The following is a 20,362-nucleotide window of genomic DNA, read 5'->3' as shown; positions in this document are numbered from 1 at the left end:
TCTTTAGGAAGATAGATAGGATTTCCGAGGATGCATTCACCATCTATGTTCCATGTATAGTGGGCCAAATGTTTCTGATAGAGACTGTTGGGCTTGGGCCGACCTCCTCTAGACCACTTCTCCTGTTTCGGCCCGCCAAACAAGCTTGGGTGGGTGGGTGTGTGTGGGGGGGGGGGAGTTGCGTTACCCATTTCAGGCGTCCGAATCCTTCTAGATCCAAACCGTTGTGTTTGTAGACTTTTTAACAGCACAAGTGTGAAAAAAATTGTCAGATCAGTTTCGCGTTGCACGCACTTGCCGCGTATGGTCAAACCTTCTTGTCTTGTTTAACATTCATCAAATTGTGTCCTTCAGGATCCCTTTTATCCCAGCGCAGTTGCGACGTGCTTACCGATCGAGCGCCACTTCCTCTTCGCTCTGCTGCTATCTTCGCAGCCCTGTAGGCAGCACGTCCTAAAACATGCCATGTCCGAACACTGCTGGGCGTGCATGCCCTGGTCACTCCAACTCCAGTGCTAAATGCTATTCACGTCAACGCAACCAATTTAGTACCGGTTGTTATAAACAATTTATACCAACCGGTACTAAATTGATTGCAGGTCCACCTTTTACTAAAGGTCCCCTTCAGTACTACAGTACCGAAGTAGTAATATCGGTTGTACCACCGGTACTAAAGGGGCTGAAGGTGCTTTCTCCATTAGTGTGGCACGTCCAAACTGATGCCCATGAATCCCTCCGTTTCATAAACTTGTAAAACTCACAGACCGCTAGCCTGACGAAAGATACGACTTCTCTAGCGTCCAGAATCCGGGCATTCAGGTTTTCAGAATAAGACCGTCTCCTTAACTATTTGTCCTGACCTAGCTTTGGTCTGAAATGTTAGGAGAAGGCGGTGGAACGCCATTGACCCGGGCCGCGTCTCATCCTGAAAGTTCTTTGGCGAAAACAAAGTTTATCTGAAACGGAAAACTTTTCTTCCTGTCCAGCATGCGTTTTTCTTTCTTTTTTTATTGCGTTCACCGATTGAAAACCAAGTTTCTCTGAATTTGTTGGTGCAGCATGGAACAGTCCAGCATGTGTTTTCTCTTTTCTTTTTCTTTGCCTTTTATATTCCTTAATTTTTGCGTTCATTGACTAGCACAACTTCTGAATGGGTTAACTTCTACTTTCAAGGACACTGCAGCGGCAACAATTATACGGGACACGGTAAGCAGAAAGAAACCGGGCGTTGAACACAGCTCGTCCTGCTCTGCATCGCAGGAGGCCGGGTATGTAACTTATCACGGCTGTTTCGTATTTACAGTATGGTCACTTGCGAAAGTGACAGTAATTACACGAGTGACGAAGAGGAACTCAACCAAAATTTGGGCCTAAAGGAAACCAGTCATCTTCCGGGTGTCTACGTACGTGTATTTTGATGTGGCGGATGCTAATGGAGATCGAACAGAGTGTCAGACGCTAAACTGCTTCAGCCCTTTGGGTGTCTGATGGCCTCCTTTTAACCTCACCTGCATAGGTAAATCAACTGCTAGATCAGTAAAAAAGGTCTTACATTTTCTCCTAAGTAATAAAAATAACATGTTAAAATATCTGTTGCGTTTATCTGGATGACCCAGTTGGAATAAGGCATCGATCATAGTTTAAGATGCTTGCAAATGCAGCAGATATCCGTATCTAGTCTGGCAGGATGCAACTAGCATGTCTTAACCTTTTGGCCTAAACTATGCAACGCGTTAATGACTATGCACGAGAATCTGATATCCTCCTCTTTGTCACCGAAAGCAGAGGCGATCGGGTGTCCATGTACCCAGCAAAATGCCTGGATTATTCGTGGGAATCATGCCGTCCACTATGCCAGTCATGGGCTCGAGCCTGCGAGGCTGCACTGCAACTACGCGCCATTTTTGTTTTGTTTGTGACTTGCGAGTAAAAGAGAAGTTTTTTTTTCTTCTACCGCGTTGCGCAGACGTGAAGTATTCGGCAAGAAGCGCGTGCAATTCCCAGGGCGGGAGTCGGGAGATGGGGAATTAGTTGTGCTGGCTGGTACTCACCGCGCCTTCGACGTCGATCCTGTAGACGAGCATGCGCCGGCGCTCGCGGCAGCTGGTCCGGTACGCCGCGGCGAGGTGCGCGGCGGCGAGCGCCAGGGAGAGCAGGATCATGGCCTCCGGGCCGGCCGCGGTCACGGCGCGCGCGTCCGCCGCCGCCTGAAGCGCGGCGCCGCGGGGGAGCACGGCGGCTGCCTTGGCCAGCACGTAGGACACGGACCCGGCCGCGCACGCCACGACCACCCAGAGGTACGCGCCGCCTCCGCCGCACACCACGTACGCGCCTGTCACGACAAGCGTCGAGCACCTCGGTCAGTTCAGCTCGAACAAGCTAACGGGGGACGGACGGATCAAGACGAATTCGCAAAACCGATCTGGTGGCTGGAGAGATACTCACAGAGGATGAGCATCGCCCGCGCGGCGGAGACGGCGGGCAGGTCGACGAGCGAGGACCAGAAGTCGAAGGCGCGCGCCTGCGCCAGCACCGCCGACGCGAACGAGGCGTAGCCGGCGCCGCCGGCGCGGAGGCTCGCCGAGAGGAGCGCCGGCGGGAGGGTGAGGTCGAGGAGCACGACTAGCAGCGGCGGCGCGCAGACGAGCAGGAGCGAGGCGAGCATGGCGGCGAGGAAGAAGGCGGTCTTGGCCCACCGCCACGGCCGCGCCCACATCCGCTCCCCGCCGCCGTGCGCGTGCTTGTGCGCCGCCACCGACATCGGCAGCAACAGCTTCTTCTCCATCCCGCCAGCGCTGATCGCTGACCAAACCCAAGTGGAATTCCGGTTGGGGTTTGGCGAGTTGTGATTGCTGTGATCAGGCAGTGCGGGGGTTGGGTGCCGGAGTCTTTTAAGGGAAGCGGGTGCGGACGGGGGCGCAGAGGCAGCTAGCTCTGGCTGCTCATCTGTTTTTGCTTCGCCGCGTTGAGGCCGACGGACGGTTGAGGGTGGGGACGTGGCGTGTCGTGGCGCGGTACGGGGGGCGTTGGCGTCGCGAGTTCGGTTTGGTTTGACCTGTCCCGCGCGCGCGCAGCTGCAGGGCCGGAAGCCAATCACCCATGCCGCTGGGGCTCGGGGCTCCGACCACATGGCGCGCGCGCGACGGACCCTCCCCGGGTAGCACCAATCAATCACGTAGCCGTCGTGCTATAATAAGCGTGGGCACGCACGGCAGGTGGCACCGTCCCGCCCCGGGGCGCGCGCGTGGCTGATCTGCTCTGCTTCTTCTAGAACCCGGAATTCGATCGATCGATAGCCATCCCATCAGCAGCCATGTTGAGGCGGATGCGGAGGCGGCCCCGATAACAGCTAACCGCCCGCAGCCGATTAGGGCCCATTTGGCTATCACATTGAATGTTTAGATGCTAATTAGGAGTATTAAGGGCCCCTTTGGCACGGCTCATCCCAAAACGGCTTCACCGGTGAAGCCAAAGCCGGTGAGCCAAAAAAAACTGGCTTCACCCGGCTTCTAGTTCATTTTAGTCCCGTCTTACAAAAACGGCTTCACGCTACAGTGTCTCGATTTGCGTGAAATAGATGAAGCCAAAGCCGAAATAAGCCGTGCTAAAGAGGGTCTAAATGTAGACTAATTATAAAATCAATTGCACAAATGGAGGTTAATTCGTGAGACGAATTTATTAAACCTAATTAGTTCATGATTTGATAATATGATGCTATAGTAAATATATCCTTAATTAGGTTTAATAAATTCGTCTCGTAAATTATGTAATTAATTTTATAATTAGCTCATGTTTAATTCTCCTAATTAGCATTCGAAGATTCGATGCAACAAGAATTAAATTTTAGTTCAAGAAAACCAAACATCCTAATTATTCCAACCACTCGGAGTAGTATTTGATAGGAGCGTGATCAATCAGTCAGGCTGCCGGGTAGGGACTAGGGACCCGGAGCCATCCGAGCCAAGACGAATTGACATGAAAAAAGAAAAGGTAAAGAAGAGGCAAGTGTCTATTGTTTTTGTATATATACTAGTATCCGACAGCTACTCGAGCGAGGCCGCCTGGGACGTTTTCAACTCTGCGGTTCTATATAGTGCGTGACGACCTCACCTGAGCTGGAGTGACAGTTCGTCAGCAGTTGGGTTTGGATTTGGTTCCGGAGCGCTTCACGACGCGCGGCGACCGTCCGTACGCATCGCTCCGGATCATTGGATACGCCGTGCAGATCGGCAGATGCTTCCTAGGCCAGGTACAGATACTTTGATATGTTTGTTTACTTCCGAGTTCCAACCCACAAGGCCAGATAATGGAAAAGGAAGGGTTTTTATATTACAATAGCTGGGCCAGCAACTCTGCAATGAAATTTTGCTCCTACTCGGTACTGTACGGCACGACTCGATGCACAGTTCTGTAATGTGAAGCCCTGAAAAGAAAACTAGAAAGTTGAGAACAGAGACGAAGAAAGCTAGAATGCGGCTGTTGTCTGCGAGCTCAACTCTGACGTCAATACGTGTGCGTTCGTCCGATCTGCAGATTTGTGCGCGGCAAGATTTTCTCTTCCGTGTTCCAAGACGTCGTCTGGATTTCTTCAGCTCTCCTACCATGTGGCTATGTGGGGCAAGCGCGCTAAGCGCACCGCTCCTCCGCTAATGCAGCCTGTAAACAGGGCACGGCCCATCGGCCAGGTCGCTCACGCTGCCGCCATCTGTATTTCAATCCCCAACTCAACGAACAAATGAACCTGCTGCTGACACGGACACTTCGCAGGGCTGCCGCGAGAGGAGCGGCCGCTACGGTGGAGAGGACGGATGCTGGGTTTGCATATTCCCTATGGTGAACGGAAGGATTGGGGAGCAGATAGAGTTGTGCGGTGCGGGAGTTTGGACTGTATATTTGCAATTCAGGACAATTTGGAGCTGTACGGTACAGACAGTTTTAGTAAAACCCAAGCGGCACACCGGCCCAACGGCCCACGACGTAGCTATCCTATCCAACGTAGCTATCCACACACCTTGGACCAACGCGCATGACGTCAAAGTACCAGTGAGCATGGAGGTTTGGTTAGGCTTGGTTACGACGATGTAGAGTTAGCGACGGAGGAAGACTCAACATGAAGGCCAACCGCCCGATGGTGTGGTACGTAGTGGTAATAGTACACGACGCGCTCCGAAAACAAAGAAAAAGGTGCGTACCACACTTACGAGGGATTGCCAGTGAGATACTGGAGGAAGGTGGGGATGACATCAAGTCCACATGCTTTAGATTCAGCCCAACCAAATATTCCGACAACTGGAGTCCAGTGGGGAAAAAAGATTTATTTCCCTAATTTTCAAAGAAAATGACAATTTCGTAATGAAGAAAAAAATTAATAATAACAATAATAGTAATAGCAAATATCATGAAAACGTATAAAAATGAAAAATCTGCACTTCTCCTTGGCTCACAAAAGTATATTTTCTTTGTTTATATCTCACAAAACCACATCTTTTGGTTATTTTACCACACGAGAGTAGTACTCATCACATAAATACATTTTCTTTGCAACAAATCTTGTGAAGAGTCCAATCAAATGCTTGGACCAACGCGCATGCTTCAGATTCAGCCCAACTAAATGTTCCGGGCAAAAAGAGATGATAATTCCCTAATTTTCAGAGAAAATGACAATTTTCTCTGTAAGGAAGAAAAAAAGATGATAACACAAAACAGTAATAGAAAATATCATAAAGCCATTATAAAAATGACAAACCTGCACTTCTCCTTGGCCAAACGATCACAAAAGTACATTCTCTTTGTTTATAGTCCCTCCGTTTCAAAATGTACGTCGCTTTAATTTTTCTAATGCATAGATTTTGCTATGTATCTAAACAATGGCTTATATCTAGATGCATAGCATAAACTATGGATCTAAAATATCCAAAATGACCTACAATTTGGATGGAGGAAGTATTTCACAAAACCAGATCTTTTGGTTATTTTATCACATAAGAGTAGTACACATCACATAAAATTCACTGTCTTTGGAACAAATCTTCACAAAATTATGCGTTGAGGTTGCTTTGGTCCGCATGTGGTTTTAGGTTGTTCAACCAAACACATGCGTTTTTTTTTTTTTGAAAATCATCTGCAAAAAGGACGTCTTGTTTTCTGAAACCGAAATAAAAAGGTCTAGTTATGCAAAAATGTAGTTGTATAGTTGTGTAAAAAGGTCTAGTATGTCCCAAATACAAGAAAATGTCGCTGTTAACGACTGCGAGCTCCAGCTATGGCCATAGCTTATGGGGAGCTGTGTCTTGCTTCGGCTGGAGTAAGCGAAACGCCGGCGGGCGACAGCCCACAGTTCATGCAGAGTTGCAGGTGGGATCCGCAAGCGACACGCTGGCTGAGTGGGTGACCCATTACACAATTGAGTGCCATACGAACTTGAGCACGAAAACATGAGGCGCAGGAGCTCGCTCTAATATACGGCAAGTAACAAACGTGCTATCGACGTTAGCGTAAATTTTTCTTACCGTCGGATGGTTGATTTACGGCTCTTGTTATTGGCTGAATGATCCGTCCCTTCTTCGGATGACGATCCCACGCGTCAACACCTGATTCCCCTGGGTAAAAATATTTATCTCTCGAACCGTCCTCTCCCAATCGCTGGAGCCGAACGCCGCTTTGCGCACCACCGGTCCGCCGCCGCTCGACGCTCGCGCTCCATTGCCGCCGCCTCTCCCGTCAGCAACGCCGCCCGCAGCCGGGTTCGTTCCTCGACGCATACGATGGACATCCCTCCTCACCTGCTCCCTTGCGCCCTTGCACGCTTCCGTGCCGCCGTGCGCCCTCCTCGCCCCCCGCCGCCGAACACGCCGTGGAAGCCTGGCATGCCCCGCACTATCAGCCCCCCGGCGTCTGCCTCCTTGCAGGAAAGGATGTCTTCTGTGGTCTTCTTCCCCAATTTTCTCCTTTTCTTCCACGCTTCCACACTGCTCCTGTATGCAAGGTTCTCCCTCCTGCCGGCTTCCCTCTGCCCCTTCCTATATGCGGATCTGGTTGGTGCCCCTGCTTTTGGGAAGCGCAGATTCATCGACAGGGATTGGAGTTGCTGCTCTCTATTTTCCCTATCCTATTTCACCTGTATTTGTTTCTTCCCGATTTTCTCTTTCTTCCTGTCATACTGATTGACGTCTGCTCCAACGAGTTTTGTGTGACTAATCTTTTATCTCTTTTACATCTTTTGCTTCTTAATGATAAAGTTCTGCTGAGAAGAGGGATTGCAGCGCTCCCAGTTTAACTTGGGGCCAGTATTATATCTTCCTCCCTCCCCGGCATGTAAGTACAAGCTGTCACTGGAATTGCCAGGAAAGAAACATCTCTTGGTAGTATTATGCTGTCTTGCACGGCTTCTATTTTCTCCTGTCTTCCATTGTCCAAGCTCATAGTACATTTTGTCACTTGTCACACAATGGGGAGATGAACTAAAGTTAGCAAAGAATGTTAGATGGTAAAGATAATTGCATCACAGTTTCAATTTCCAAGCTGTAAGTCAAGGGCCATCATTTTCGTAAGATCCTCAGGTTTTTGGGATTTTGGTCAACATATTTGACCAGATCCTTGAGGTATCATTCATGTCTGATTACAATTGAATCAGAGAGAAGCTCCATGATACCATTAGTTACATACCAACCTCTTATAAAAAGACTACTCTTTTATATAGTAGGCAGTGATACATCTGAATTCTTATTTTTCCTATTTAGTTATATTGTTGCATTTCCCCTAAGAAATTTAATAGATTGCAGGAAATAAAGCTTTATATAACTTAAATTTCTCCATAAACAGCTCTTAATGGTAGATATTTGTCCATCTTACGCCTTTATATAGATACCTCAATTTCTGATATGCTATAGACCTGCAACAGTGACACTTTTATGTAAAAAGGATCATAACCAGTACCATTTGCAATATCATGTGTGGCAATTTCAAAGGTCCGCGTGATTTGCAATTTGAAACCATATCTGAATTCAAAAGTCATTGGCTTGTGAAATTATATTCCAATATTGCACAGAAAATAAAATGCCACATGCTGCTTTTTGTCATGCATTTATTTGTCCCATTAGATCTCTTCTAGAGTATTGCTAAATTAAGTAAACTTACGCTCCATGTTTGTAACAAAAAAATTGGTGGCAAGCAGCTTGATGCAATGTAACAGTCTATTTAGCCTCACATTGCACCCTGTTCTCTGGAAGGGATCACACTTAATGAAATTATCTGATTTCTTTGCAGAGTACCATATTTCAGTGTGAACATGGAGAAGAGTAACAATAATTTCAAAATTGCAGTCTGGTAAGTTAATCTCACGCTTCTCACTGTTTAATCCAATCCATGTTTTTCCTATTTATGCATTAGGTGCACAGCTGTCCTGTTACTTTAGCATTTCTTTCAACATCTCCTTTCCATGTAATGTCTACATTCTTTGTTTTGCTGTAGGCATTTCTAGAGATGTATGGTTGATGCAACAATGATTCTGCAGCAAAAAGGTAGTTTGCTCGGTCTCATGGTAATGCCAGACCTAATACTGCATAGTTTAAATGTTCGTGTGACAATACAAGCATTCTCTTTAAACTAGGCAGAAGAAACCTCTAAATCATGGGTTCATGCCTATTGCATTTCATTTCAATTCTGTGTGGAGTACATCATGCTACTAGCAGACTGAACATCTGTGTTTCCGTTGGCACAATTAGCTTTTACCAATATTAGCTTGAATGTGCATAACCTCTTTTCAATCACAATGGACTTGGTAATTCTTCTATGTTTCTGCCTCAGTATAGGTCTTTCTCTCATGCCTTTCTGGTTAGTAGAAATACTACAAGATTAATCTTAAATAGCAATGCTGGACTATTTACAGGCCAGAACAGTTTTTCCAAAGAATGACAATGCTCCCTATTGAGGGATGTGCTCTAAGAGGCGGCTTCTGTAAAAAGAGTGACCATCATGATGGTTCAGCTGGGGCAGTGTGCAGCAAGGTTGGAGGAGGACAATAATGGCAATGAGTCAATTGAAGTGATAGCAGATAATTTCTCTGTAATTTCTCTTTGTTCTTTACTAACCGATAAGTGAGCCTTTGCTTGCAATCCTAATTGGATATAATAATAAACTTCTTCCTACCTGCTGAACAGCTGATCCCAGCCCTCCCTCTGCATTAGAGAGATGGATCAATCAGATGAGTACTCTTCAAATGTCAAGATCGGTGAAAGGCCTCCTTGGTGCTCCGAGGTACTGCAGCTGCAGTAGCATGGGACACATTTATTTGTAGCAGCCGAGAAAGGTATGCGTTTAATTTTTGTGAATGGAAGAACAGAGCACGCTGCAGTTTCCCAGTGGTTGGATTGAATGTGTCTTGAAATTCTACAACTAAATCGCTTTTTTTTCTAACTATACTGAAACGATCAGATTCTGCTTCTAACATGTAATATGGGTATTATCTCAGATTTCTATGAAGTACATTTATACTGCCATAACATCTGCGTTGTTATGAAGTAACATGATCCTAGAACATGGATAATTTCACACTCAGTTTAATTGTTTCAATAATTCTTCTAGAGACAAACTTACTTGGACATGATTTTTAAATTTATGCACTAAGTAGGAACTGTAGTATACCTATATATTTTGAACAGCAACCCTCAAGTTAGTGTTTTCATGGTGGTTATTATATGCAATTTTATCTACCATGTCACATTGCCACACTGATGTTATAATGCAATGTCTACTTTATGACATTTTTTTTGGGTATGGTATGCATCTCCCTTTTCTCAGTTCAGGTCAGATGTTTTCCCTCACACTGTTTCAGCTGATCACATGTATGCTGTACAGACTGATGAATGTTTTACTAACCACCAAGCCATGTGGATTTCATGTATACTAATTCAGCAAAGGAAATAAGGAATAAAAATAGTTTTTGTCTGCCTACAATATTAGGAAGGATCCTTGCACAAATTTCTTTATCAACAGTTATACATGTCAAGCACTCACATTCATAAAACTTTTGCTATGGGTATCAACTTCCACACGACAACCCATAGCTGGACCATTCTCTTTTGCCACCATTGATACTTTACAAAGCTGTATCTAGAAAGTTCGAGCCTCTTAAAACAATGGTCATGGCCTTTTAGAAGTGCTTTCCTTTGATCCAAGTCAATGCTAATACTTTTAAGATCTATATTTTGATAAAATAAAGGTAGCTGCTACTTATGGCAATGGTAATTTTCTTGCAAGATCCGAATGATCTTCTAAATTCCCATCTACTAACTTTATTGAACAATGCTATGGTTTGGGTGAACAGTCTCATCACAGTTACATCTAATGTATGGCAATGCCATTTTGTCTGCTAAGATGGTGACGAAAAAAGATCATAATTCAAATTATCAAAACATGCAGACACTCGATCCGCTTCAAAATAGCAAATTAAAGACTGATGAGTATCCCTATTCTTTCCTGCGAAGATTACACCACTAGGATACAAGGAAGTGATGCAAATTAAAGAAAAGGGCTGATGAAGGATGCAATAGTCTATATAGGCAAGCCTGCAAATCTCTGTTCCCATTTGCTTGCTCAAATACTTAGTTCGCTGAAAATCACTAACAATGCAATTGATCCATTAATGTGTCTGCTTTGAAATGCTTTCTTGTGTTTGGATACAGTTACTATGTGCATTGTACGTAGATGAGGTGGAAACAAAGTTTCTGTTGATTATGTAATCCTAATTAACCATGGCGCAGTGGCTACCTAATTTTTTCACACTATGCCTGCCCAACGTTCCGCCAACATATATATCTATTGGTGACAAATAGATATATATGCTGACTAATAACACTATCAGGCAGGATCTCCTGATGCTGAAAGCTTTGAATCCATCAGCCTTTTTGACCGTGCCTAAAAGGAAAAAGCATGGAAATACTATCGATAACAGTTACTAAAAAAACTTTGAAACAAACACCTGTAGTTTTTCACATACCATTACCCCGTGTCATAAACTTCACTAACAGACTATACTAAATCTCTTTTGCAGATTTAGGCAGCGGAACTGTTGTTGATGCACCTCTCTGTCTGCGATGACACTTGCTACCTAATCATCGTCCAGGAAGGCAGGAACTACGTACCTATTGTTGTCGTAGGTGCTTGTGTTCAGGACTTTCTGTATGTTTGGCGAGCCACAAAAAATACTTACCTGTCCGCCTAAGCCTATAAGAGAATATATGGTACTACTCTATTATCTGTGATACAGCATGTGCTGTTACATGATCATAAACTTTCTTCCTTTTTGTATCGTATATGCCAAAAACAATTAACCATCTGAAAAACAGCGTGCAAACTACCTCTCCCTATCCATATAAGTGTTGTAAATTATCTGTGCCTATTTGAACTCAACTATCATAAAACTTGATAGTCCTAAGTCATCTAGAACAATATCATATGTATTATATATATATGCTAACCTATGCTTATCTAATATGATTCCGTCAATTCTTCACTACCTGTTTTTACTACTCTATACACCACATAACATTAACCTCATATAGCTACACGCGCAGGGGCGCACACCAATCACTAGTATGTTTTTAAGTACTGCTGTGCCTAGTGGCTACTCCCTTCGTTCCAAATTATAAATTATTTTAATTTTTTTTAGAATCAAACCATTTTATAGATATATTATGAAAATATATTTAATAAAGAAACTAATGGTATCTATTTGGTATCATAAGTATTAGTATTTTATTGTATAAATTTGGTTAAAATATTTTAACTCTTAATAGAGTTGGAATGACTAATTTGGAAACGAAGGAAGTACGTGCTTGCTTACCGTGGAGCCACTAGAAGCCATCCGCAACGATCAAATCCCTTGGTGCTGGATGCCAGCTCCGGGACGCGCAATCGCACGGAATTTTCCTGCTAGCTTCTCCTTCAATCCAAGCAAGTTGTCAGACTCCCAGTGCCCCACTCCCTACAAGTCTCCGATCCGTTCCTCGGCCGCCACCCTTTTGGTCGTCGCGTTGGACCGGTCGAAGCTTCCGATGACCGCCGGCCCGCCCGGGACGTCACGCAAGAGGAAATGGGTCGCGCACCCATTATATTATATTAGAGTATATTTGGTAATTTAGATATTCTTATGTTTATGTTGGCATGTTCAGCTGGACTTATAGGCTGATTTGTTATGAGAAAAAAATATTATTCGATGACTGATAAGTCGGCTGATAAGCTGAAACGAACATACTTACCTTACCTCCCTTACCTCCAATTGTCTGTACGCTGTATACACTGGCAGAGGTCTCGATGCAATGCATCCATTATAACGATCTATTCTGGTACACGTTACATTAAAAGCCCCTTAAACAAACCATCCCTGAGCGGTCGTCTCCCTCTAGCTTCCGAGTGCTCGCCGGCCGGGGTCGCAGCGCGCGGCTGATCGAGCGGCGAGATGGCGGGGCAGTCGGACGCCATGATCGAGAAGATGCAGCTGCGGCAGAGCTACCGCAACGTCTGGCACACCGACCTCACCAACGCCGTCGTCGCGGACCTCCCGTGTGCGTACCGGCATCCTGCGAAGCATACCTTTCTTTTCCTTTTTTTTTCCCTTCCTTTCCTTTTTTTTTGCATGATCTTGATCTGCTAGCTGGTTTCCTGTGAGTGAGGAACTGATGCAAATTTTCCTTCCTTTTCTCCTGCAGGGTGCTGCCTGTCACTGTGGTGGTGAGTGGGCGGGCGCAATTCTTCTGAATTTCTGCTTTGGTTCGTTGCTCTGAACTCTGTAACTTGCAGCATACCTGACTCTGTTTTCCCCTCATCTGCAGCGGCCCATGCGTGTCCTACATGCTGCGCAGACGTGCGCTCTACAATGACATGTCAAGGTACCGAAACTTGTTCTTCAATTTTATCTTTCTTGTTCTGTCATCGAGCAGACGCGCAGTTAATTCCACGATCCCATCGCAGCCGTGTGTGTTTCACTGTTTCAGTTTCAGACAGTAGTCTCCTTCGCAGCACAGGGTCAAGCTGCTAACCTTACCGTCCCCATGCTCCCGTGCTCGTTTCAGATACGTGTGCTGCGCCGGGTACATGCCGTGCAGCGGCAGGTGCGGTGAGAGCCAGTGCCCGGAAGTCTGCCTCGCTACCGAGGTGTTCTGCTGCTTCGGCAACTCGGTGGCCTCGACCCGGTTCCTGCTGCAGGACGAGTTCAACATCCAGACGACACAGTGCGACAACTGCATCATCGTGCGTGCTGCCCGCCTCAATTCGGCATCTGCTAATTTGATGATCACCTGGATTAGTAATCGCAGCTGTTCCGGACACCGGTCGAGTAATTAACAGTTACATCTCTTCATCATCGCTGCAGGCCTTCATGTTCTTCCTGCAGCAGCTCGCCTGCATCTGCTCCCTCGTCGCCTGCATCGTCGGCAACAGCGAGCTCTCGGAGGTCGCGAACATCATCTCCTGCATGTCTAACTTGGTCTACTGGACGTAAGGATCTCGATCTCACTCTCTCTTCCAGGCTCTTGCTCTAATCCATGTTTGCTTATTCAAATTGACATGTTCGTACTAACCTTGTGCCGGTTCTGTTCTTTGTGCGCAGGGTTTGCTCGTGTATGCAGGTAATTGCACATTCACTTTCATGTCAGCTCAGGTAATCCCATTCTATCACGCTTGAAGAGTCAATTATAATGGCATTGCGATGTATCTTCAGACGCAGCACAAGGTCGAGATGGACAAGAGGGACGGCACGCTGGATACCATGTCTGTGCCTCCAATGCAGCAGATGTCACGTTGGTAAACTTGCGAGTACGATGCCGCGATTCCATCAGCCGAAGTCGGATATGGATATAGGTAGCACGTAGTCATCTTTGTTAAGGCTCTGAACCATCTGGTTACAACGAGGATTCGTTTTTCAGGGGAAAAAAAGGGGAGAGTATAGACTATAGCTACATAGATATGGACACTGTCTCCTGCAGTGTTTGGGTGATTTTCTTGTTTAAGTGAGCTCCGAGTTGTGATTTTCTGAACATTGATCCTCTTCGTTCTGTTTCTGAGACATACAATGCTCCATAGCAACAAGATGAGGCAATGAGAGCACATAAGCATTTCTCCACAATAAAATTGCTTGCTTGTTCAGTGTTCACATTTCCTAGTTTCAGTGTTAGGGCATGTTTGATTGCTAGCCATACTTTGCCGCACTTAGATAAGTGTGGGCAAGCTAAAAAATTGGGGCTAAAAAATTTGAGACCACACTTTGCCATGCCAAAGAAAATCTTACCACACGTTTTATGTCTGTGACATGTGGAGCTCAAAGAATCTTATCAAAAAAGTACTTACCAACTTGATCAAACTTACCTAAGGTTAGTTGTGGCAAAGTATGATTAGGAACAAACATCCCCTACTGCGAATGCTGATCAGTTGCCCACCTCTGACCTCCATTTTCGATTGATGCTAAATCATCGGGATGAAAATCCATCTCAGGTAGCCTCAACCCTTAACAATGCGTCCGAGCCTCAACCCTTAACAATGCGTCAGAATTCGACACGAATGCAAACTTGTGGGGAAAACAAGACCACCATAGTACGTCAATCAGATGATCACAACCGTTCATGCACAGCAGGTGCTGCATCTTGGGGATGTTGAATCCTCTCTGATAGATGCACGTGCAACATGCACGTGGTATTTGAAAATTTAGCAACCAAATCTACAAATTTTTATTATTACAATTAGGGGTTTATAATTTATTTTCTAAATAACTAATATTTAGAAGTAATAGGCTAATGCAAACCTTGGTCATGGGCGTGAGATTCTTTTTCCTCAGCCATCAGTGCAGGCTGCTATTCGGGCAAATCTTAAATTGCACGAAAACATGAACAATTTACCAAACAAATGGTATTACTGTTCATGTAACCTGACGTTGAGTGACACTTATTGTTGCCCTCTTATGCATCATATTCAGGTGGGAAAGTCTATTCCCATCCAGTGACCCGTCGAAGAAAAAATGCAAATACAAACTGGCAGGTTCGAGTTACCACTAAAAGTTGCCATCAATTATTTGGACAATAATAAACGAAAATTGGAAAATTCTCACATTTGCATCCAACGAAGGGAAGCACCAGCCAACCAAGCATTGTTCTTCCTCATTAGAGGGTTCAGGTTCCTACTGAACTATTATAGAAGTAATTGTTTGTCCAGGATAGCGTAAGGTTATTGTTTGTCATCTATATCTATAGAGCCAAAAAATCGTAAGTTTCAAAATGGCGAGAACTGACTAATTTGTATTGATGTCATCACAATTATTAATGAATATTAAATAAAACAATAGAATATCTATTGATACAGTTAATCAATAGAATTTCTTCTCCGGCAGAAGAGAAGAGAGTCACCTCCGATCCACCATGCAGTTAGTCCCTCCTTTTGCCTTTATCAAATATAAAGTAATTAAGAACAATCAAACATTCAACAGGCCAGCAAAAGAACATCAAAACTTCAACAAGAAATTGCCACTGAATTGCCTCCTGCGTTGACCTGCACGGGCTCGTGTGCACGGGCGGTGGGGGCGGCAGCGCAGCTCACGCCGGCCAGCGCCGGCGCAGGTGCTCCGCTCCAATTCCATCCCCGCCAGTGGCTCCGCGTGCTCGCACTCCGCCGAGGATCGGAGGATGGGAGCGCGGAGTGAGGAGCGACGATAGGAAGGGAAGAGTAGTAAGGGGGGAGGGGCGAAATCAGTGGATGGGGACTGGATGGGAAGAGCGCCGCGACGACGGAGATCAGGGGGAGGGCGTCGGCGTCGGCATGAGGGTTGCGGCGCGCCAGCGCCAACGGACGGATGGGACCGGAGGTGCGCGGTGGAGAAGGAAAATGACGGTAGAGAGAGAGGCCTGATTTCGGAGATGAAACGCGGGCGGGCAGAAACGGGTACAGCGGGCGGGTATGGGAGGCGTGGGTGAGAAAATAATTTGATTTTTGGCGGAAATATTTTCGGCCCACGCTTTCTACGAGCTCAACTCTTACAGCTCTTACAGGTGGGTCCAACATGAGGGGTAAAGTGGCTCAATTTGGATAAGAAATGTTTTCAATTGTTTTCGATCTATGAAGCCGACACAACAACGTAGTTGACCATTTGTGAGTGCAAAAAAAATTTAACCACTTCAACAAAACTCTAATCATTTCGGGACCTTTATCTCCCGGCTGCGGCAATGTTCACCATATTATAAGTTTATAACATCTTGCACCAAAAGTATGCCCACGTTATCGCCGACACTTCCCGGATAAAATGGAATTTTTATGTGTCCCGGCTTCTCAAGAAACCCAAAGATTCAGAACCAAATGTCAACCATATACAGGGAAAAAACATTCTCCCAAATCTAAAAGGACGCAACAAGTTAAAATATTTTGATGAGAAGACACACTTCCAATATCCAATCCGCCGTACCGGCAAAAAGGGGATACAATAACAGAGTACAGCTCGGTTTCTTGCCCGCACGTATGCCTAGCGAGCCGTACCAATGTCCACGGCCCGCCGGTGTGCGCGCACGTCGTCGCGTGAAGTCGTGAACGATGTGTTCCTGCCAATCATCACCAACTACCTCTTCGGTTGATCCGACGCAAGCTATAAATACACAGCAGTAGCCCTTGGCCATTGCATCGCCTGCAGAGTTCAGCTGCTCAAGCAAGTTACGGTAGAACGCCACGAGCAGAAACAAAAACAGAGCCATGGCTTCTCCATCCACAGCCATCTTGTTGGCCCTCGTCATCGCATTGGCCTGTGCGGCCACCACGGCGGACGCGAGGTTCACGGCGATGCAGTGGACTCCGGCGCACGCCACGTTCTACGGCGACGAGACCGCGGCTGAGACCATGGGTACGCTGCTATCTGCCACGCTCGTTTCCTCTTGGCATTTGGTGTTTTTGCTTACGGGTTTCATCCACAGGTGGGGCGTGCGGGTACGGCAACCTGTACGCGACCGGGTACGGCACGGACACGGCGGCGCTGAGCACGACGCTGTTCAAGGACGGGTACGGGTGCGGGACGTGCTACCAGATCCGGTGCGCGGGCTCCCGCTGGTGCTACTGGGGCTCCCCGGTGATCACGGTGACGGCCACCAACCTGTGCCCGCCCAACTGGGCGCAGGACACCAACAACGGCGGGTGGTGCAACCCGCCGCGCACCCACTTCGACCTCTCCAAGCCGGCCTTCATGAAGATGGCGCAGTGGCGCGCCGGCATCGTGCCGGTGATGTACCGCCGGGTGCCGTGCGTGAGGCGGGGCGGCCTCCGGTTCGCGCTCCAGGGGAACCCCTACTGGTTGCTGGCGTACGTCATGAACGTCGCCGGCGCCGGCGACGTCGCGGAGATGTGGGTGAGGAGCGGCGCACGCGGCGCATGGGTGCGCATGAGCCACAACTGGGGCGCGTCGTACCAGGCGTTCGCGCAGCTCGGCGGACGGTCGCTCAGCTTCAAGGTGACGTCCTACACCACGCGGCAGACCGTCGTAGCCACCGACGTCGCGCCGGCCAACTGGTGCCTCGGGCTCACGTACCAGGCCCGCGTCAACTTCTCCTGAATTGAGAGGCCGGCGGGGCACGACGTTCCGTAGCAGAAGTTTGCAGGAGCTGTGATACTGAGAGCGCTCTGCCCTGCTATGATGTTTCGTTGTTTTCCTCTGTTTCTCGTAGTTCAAGTTCATTCAGATTTCAGAGTTGGGACCGTGTCGCGCGTTGCCCCCGTCCATGAGCGGTGGGTTTGACGCCAGCATTATTGATGTAAACTTTCCTTAAATTGAAATGCAACACTGAAATTTACTAGAGTCAAATCTCCCTGAATAGTACAAGTAGTACATCAAAATACTTCCATGGATGGGCAGAAATTATTATTCGGAAGACCTGATGGGCACAAATCATGACCCCATTAATTTTAAGTGGTGAGTCACTGATCACGAGTCACGAGGGTCGGAATTTCTGGAGGCTAAAGTTAGGCGCGGAAAATCAATATGAACATGGACAGTCACAACTACCAGAAGCAAAAGCATTACTGATATAAGTTGATTCAACCTAAAATTTAGGGATCCGCATAATGCTCGTGATAACAGACAAATCCCAACACCTTCAACAAGAACTGTAAAGTTCGATGCAATCGGAGATAACTACAGCACAAGGATGGTAGCATGCATCATGAAATTCTAGGACAGTGGTGGATGGCAACATCAGTTAAGGAACTGCTTGGACTAATGTTGGAAATGCCAACAGCAAACAGAGCACAAAAGCCTAAAGGTACATAAATGATACATCTCCCAAACACAGAATCTCTTTAACAATATGCAAAATCCAAAGTGAGATTACAGATTGTTGAATGTCATGAAATTTAATCACTCCAGCACTTACAGCAGTTAAGGAAACAATTTTGTTTCAAGCCAATGCCAGATCTACAGATCACAAAAGGTTCATGTTTACACTGGGAAATACTCCAGAAAACTTATATCTTGTCAAATCCATATTCAGATGCATAATTGAAGATGTTGCAGCTATTATGCGGATGTGCAGGATGGGTCATGGATCTTTAGCATCCCAACATCCTCACACCAGAGCAGGATACTGCTTGGCCTGCAGACGAACACGTCTCTTGTATTCTGCTGGATCCTGAATTTTTTTGTGGGGAAAAACTCATTAATCTTGTGAGGAAAGAATAATAATGAATAGCAGAATCTTATTCATTGTTTCTTTCTTACCTGGATGAAAAGGTGATAACCGTCAGTTTGAGCAGGATCAGCTGGATTAGGCTGATCAAGCAAGTCCTGTATTCCAACTAGAATCTGCTTAACAGTGATAGCAGGTCTCCAGCCCTGAAATTGTACAGTGAGAACAGAAATTTTGGAACAAACTCAGATGCAATTTAAACCTGGAAATAGCTAGGCTTACGCTATCCTCATTGAGAATTGAGAGGCAGACTGTCCCTGAAGGATAGACATTTGGGTGAAAAAAACCCTGTGGAAACTTGCACTTGGGAGGTTTGCTAGGGTAGTCCTCACTGAAATGAAGGGTAAGAGGGTAATACCCACCTTCCCAATCAGTCTGCATAGAAGCAAGAGGGTAGTTAAAACCCAAACAGTGCTGAAGACTAAATCTCATCACAGGAAGGAAAAAAAGAAAGAAAAACAAGGAAATGCAGAGGTTAGAGAGCACAATGATACATAAGTCAAAACATTGGACACAAAAAAATTCCAGAATGGTGGGAAGTGATCAGCAAAAGAGAAGGGGTTTAACAAAGAATAATAACTGTAGATCAATGTTTTGAAGCTTGTTTACAAACTGTAAGGAGAAATACAGGTAACAAAACAGAAACAAACAAACATTTTGCCAGGAACATGGTATGCAAAGATTCTCAGCTACAACACAGTAATCAGCATGCTAATTCGACGAAATATTTGTGGCGATGGCACATAATCCCTAAAACCTTCCAGTCTGGACACTGTCATGAAACACCAGAAGAAAAGAAAGACATACTAAACATTGCTGAGCAGCTTCGCCAAATGTCTAGCCATGCAGAAACAGTTCTACAGTTGCAATCTGGTACTTCCAGATTATATTTGAACCGCTAACCCAAATAGCATGACAAAAGCTGCCTATCCTTATGTGCTGACCTGAAAGTCCTGGTAAGTGTCCTAGATTGCAGTAAAGCAAAGAACATGTGGAACCCATAGTTCCTACTATCCAAAGGCAAGCAAATTAACAAATCAACAAGCAGTACAATTAATAAATGATAAAATACATAGACCATGTGTTCCCAAATTAAAATAAAATAAAATTCACCATAGAACGAACTGATAAAAGGGGTACACATCTCTGCAACACTCTACCCTACAGTGATTTAGCACAGGACAGAGCCGTTTTCCCAAAATTCCCGTCCTCGCATGATTACCAATAAAACCTAACCTATTCCTCGCGAATCGAAGCGGATCAAATCTAATCGAATCGAACGGGTGTTTCCCGGTGCTTACCCCCTGCTTGCCGGGGATGGTGCAGTTCCAGATCATGAGGTTCGCCGACCCGTCGGCGAGCGTCTCCGGCCTCGCCACGAACCCCTGCGGAACGAGAAGAGGATCAGATCGAGACTCGAATCCGGCGGCAGCGAGAGCCGTAGGAGGAAGGGGGAAGAGGCCGAGAGAGGCAGGCACGGACGTGGGGGTGGTTCTTGCGCCAGGCCTTGCGCTCCTCGGCGAGGCGGCCGCGCGCGATCCCTCCCGACATGGCGGCTGCGGCGGCGGTGGCGGCTATCAGCTCTCCTCGCTCCCCCGGAAGGCTTTGGTTGGGTTGGGACTTGGGAGTCTTCGACGACGAACCCCGCCTCTTTACTTTTC

General features: G+C 46.4%; 4 protein-coding genes and 2 long non-coding RNA genes across 9 annotated transcripts; 3 read left to right on the top strand and 3 right to left on the bottom strand.

Annotated features, from left to right (window-relative positions):
• Positions 1-1,206: 1,206 nt before the first annotated feature.
• LOC101782683 lies at positions 1,207-2,956 on the bottom strand. Its single transcript, XM_004983760.3, has 3 exons — positions 2,446-2,956; positions 2,052-2,332; positions 1,207-1,508 (listed from the first exon to the last, which is right to left on the bottom strand). The coding sequence occupies exons 1-3, from the start codon at positions 2,783-2,785 to the stop codon at positions 1,452-1,454; spliced, it is 678 nt and encodes a 225-aa protein (XP_004983817.1). The 5' UTR covers positions 2,786-2,956; the 3' UTR covers positions 1,207-1,451.
• A 3,660-nt stretch (positions 2,957-6,616) lies between these two features.
• Positions 6,617-11,356, top strand: LOC101782417. Of its 4 annotated transcripts, XR_001393085.2 has the most exons (7): positions 6,617-7,119; positions 7,239-7,314; positions 8,266-8,325; positions 8,470-8,519; positions 8,888-9,063; positions 9,159-9,307; positions 11,051-11,356. It is a non-coding gene; the product is annotated as an uncharacterized LOC101782417 (long non-coding RNA). The 4 variants fall into 4 exon arrangements; XR_001393083.2 differs by lacking the exon at positions 11,051-11,356 and adding an exon at positions 10,420-10,559 and having other exon boundaries at positions 6,618-7,314; XR_001393084.2 differs by lacking the exon at positions 11,051-11,356 and adding an exon at positions 10,485-10,558 and having other exon boundaries at positions 6,618-7,314.
• Positions 11,357-12,332: 976 nt separating this feature from the next.
• On the top strand, positions 12,333-14,149 carry LOC101782008. The gene is made up of 7 exons (XM_004983759.3): positions 12,333-12,563; positions 12,708-12,729; positions 12,831-12,887; positions 13,071-13,248; positions 13,370-13,494; positions 13,607-13,625; positions 13,718-14,149. The coding sequence occupies exons 1-7, from the start codon at positions 12,458-12,460 to the stop codon at positions 13,802-13,804; spliced, it is 594 nt and encodes a 197-aa protein (XP_004983816.1). The 5' UTR covers positions 12,333-12,457; the 3' UTR covers positions 13,805-14,149.
• A 1,103-nt stretch (positions 14,150-15,252) lies between these two features.
• On the bottom strand, positions 15,253-15,919 carry LOC111255876. Its single transcript, XR_002676019.1, has 2 exons — positions 15,535-15,919; positions 15,253-15,427 (listed from the first exon to the last, which is right to left on the bottom strand). It is a non-coding gene; the product is annotated as an uncharacterized LOC111255876 (long non-coding RNA).
• Positions 15,920-16,670: 751 nt separating this feature from the next.
• Positions 16,671-17,802, top strand: LOC101775151 (putative expansin-A30). The gene is made up of 2 exons (XM_004986798.3): positions 16,671-16,870; positions 16,941-17,802. Exons 1-2 carry the CDS (start codon positions 16,723-16,725, stop codon positions 17,570-17,572), a joined length of 780 nt encoding a protein of 259 aa, XP_004986855.1. The 5' UTR covers positions 16,671-16,722; the 3' UTR covers positions 17,573-17,802.
• A 465-nt stretch (positions 17,803-18,267) lies between these two features.
• LOC101781596 (SUMO-conjugating enzyme SCE1) lies at positions 18,268-20,362 on the bottom strand. Its single transcript, XM_004983758.3, has 5 exons — positions 20,184-20,362; positions 20,003-20,086; positions 18,924-19,076; positions 18,734-18,847; positions 18,268-18,644 (listed from the first exon to the last, which is right to left on the bottom strand). Exons 1-5 carry the CDS (start codon positions 20,250-20,252, stop codon positions 18,582-18,584), a joined length of 483 nt encoding a protein of 160 aa, XP_004983815.1. The 5' UTR covers positions 20,253-20,362; the 3' UTR covers positions 18,268-18,581.

This window comes from Setaria italica, chromosome IX, assembly GCF_000263155.2.
Source record: "Setaria italica strain Yugu1 chromosome IX, Setaria_italica_v2.0, whole genome shotgun sequence".
Taxonomy (NCBI): Eukaryota; Viridiplantae; Streptophyta; class Magnoliopsida; order Poales; family Poaceae; genus Setaria; species Setaria italica.
This window is presented reverse-complemented; position numbering and strand designations above follow the sequence as displayed.

Excerpts from the sequence above, each read along its gene's own strand:
- LOC101782683 (XM_004983760.3), bottom strand. The coding sequence starts at position 2,785 with ATGGAGAAGAAGCTGTTGCTGCCGATGTCGGTGGCGGCGCACAAGCAC. Across the intron at positions 2,333-2,445 it reads GCGGGCGATGCTCATCCTCT|GCGCGTACGTGGTGTGCGGC; the intron begins GTGAGTATCTCT and ends TTGTCGTGACAG. Across the intron at positions 1,509-2,051 it reads GGATCGACGTCGAAGGCGCG|GTGAGGTTAAAAGGAGGCCA; the intron begins GTGAGTACCAGC and ends TTACCTATGCAG.
- LOC101782008 (XM_004983759.3), top strand. The coding sequence starts at position 12,458 with ATGGCGGGGCAGTCGGACGCCATGATCGAGAAGATGCAGCTGCGGCAG. Across the intron at positions 12,564-12,707 it reads CGTCGTCGCGGACCTCCCGT|GGTGCTGCCTGTCACTGTGG; the intron begins GTGCGTACCGGC and ends TTTCTCCTGCAG. Across the intron at positions 12,888-13,070 it reads CTCTACAATGACATGTCAAG|ATACGTGTGCTGCGCCGGGT; the intron begins GTACCGAAACTT and ends TGCTCGTTTCAG.
- LOC101775151 (XM_004986798.3), top strand. The coding sequence starts at position 16,723 with ATGGCTTCTCCATCCACAGCCATCTTGTTGGCCCTCGTCATCGCATTG. Across the intron at positions 16,871-16,940 it reads GACCGCGGCTGAGACCATGG|GTGGGGCGTGCGGGTACGGC; the intron begins GTACGCTGCTAT and ends TTTCATCCACAG.
- LOC101781596 (XM_004983758.3), bottom strand. The coding sequence starts at position 20,252 with ATGTCGGGAGGGATCGCGCGCGGCCGCCTCGCCGAGGAGCGCAAGGCC. Across the intron at positions 18,848-18,923 it reads CAATTCTCAATGAGGATAGC|GGCTGGAGACCTGCTATCAC; the intron begins GTAAGCCTAGCT and ends GTACAATTTCAG. Across the intron at positions 18,645-18,733 it reads GTTATCACCTTTTCATCCAG|GATCCAGCAGAATACAAGAG; the intron begins GTAAGAAAGAAA and ends AAAAAAATTCAG.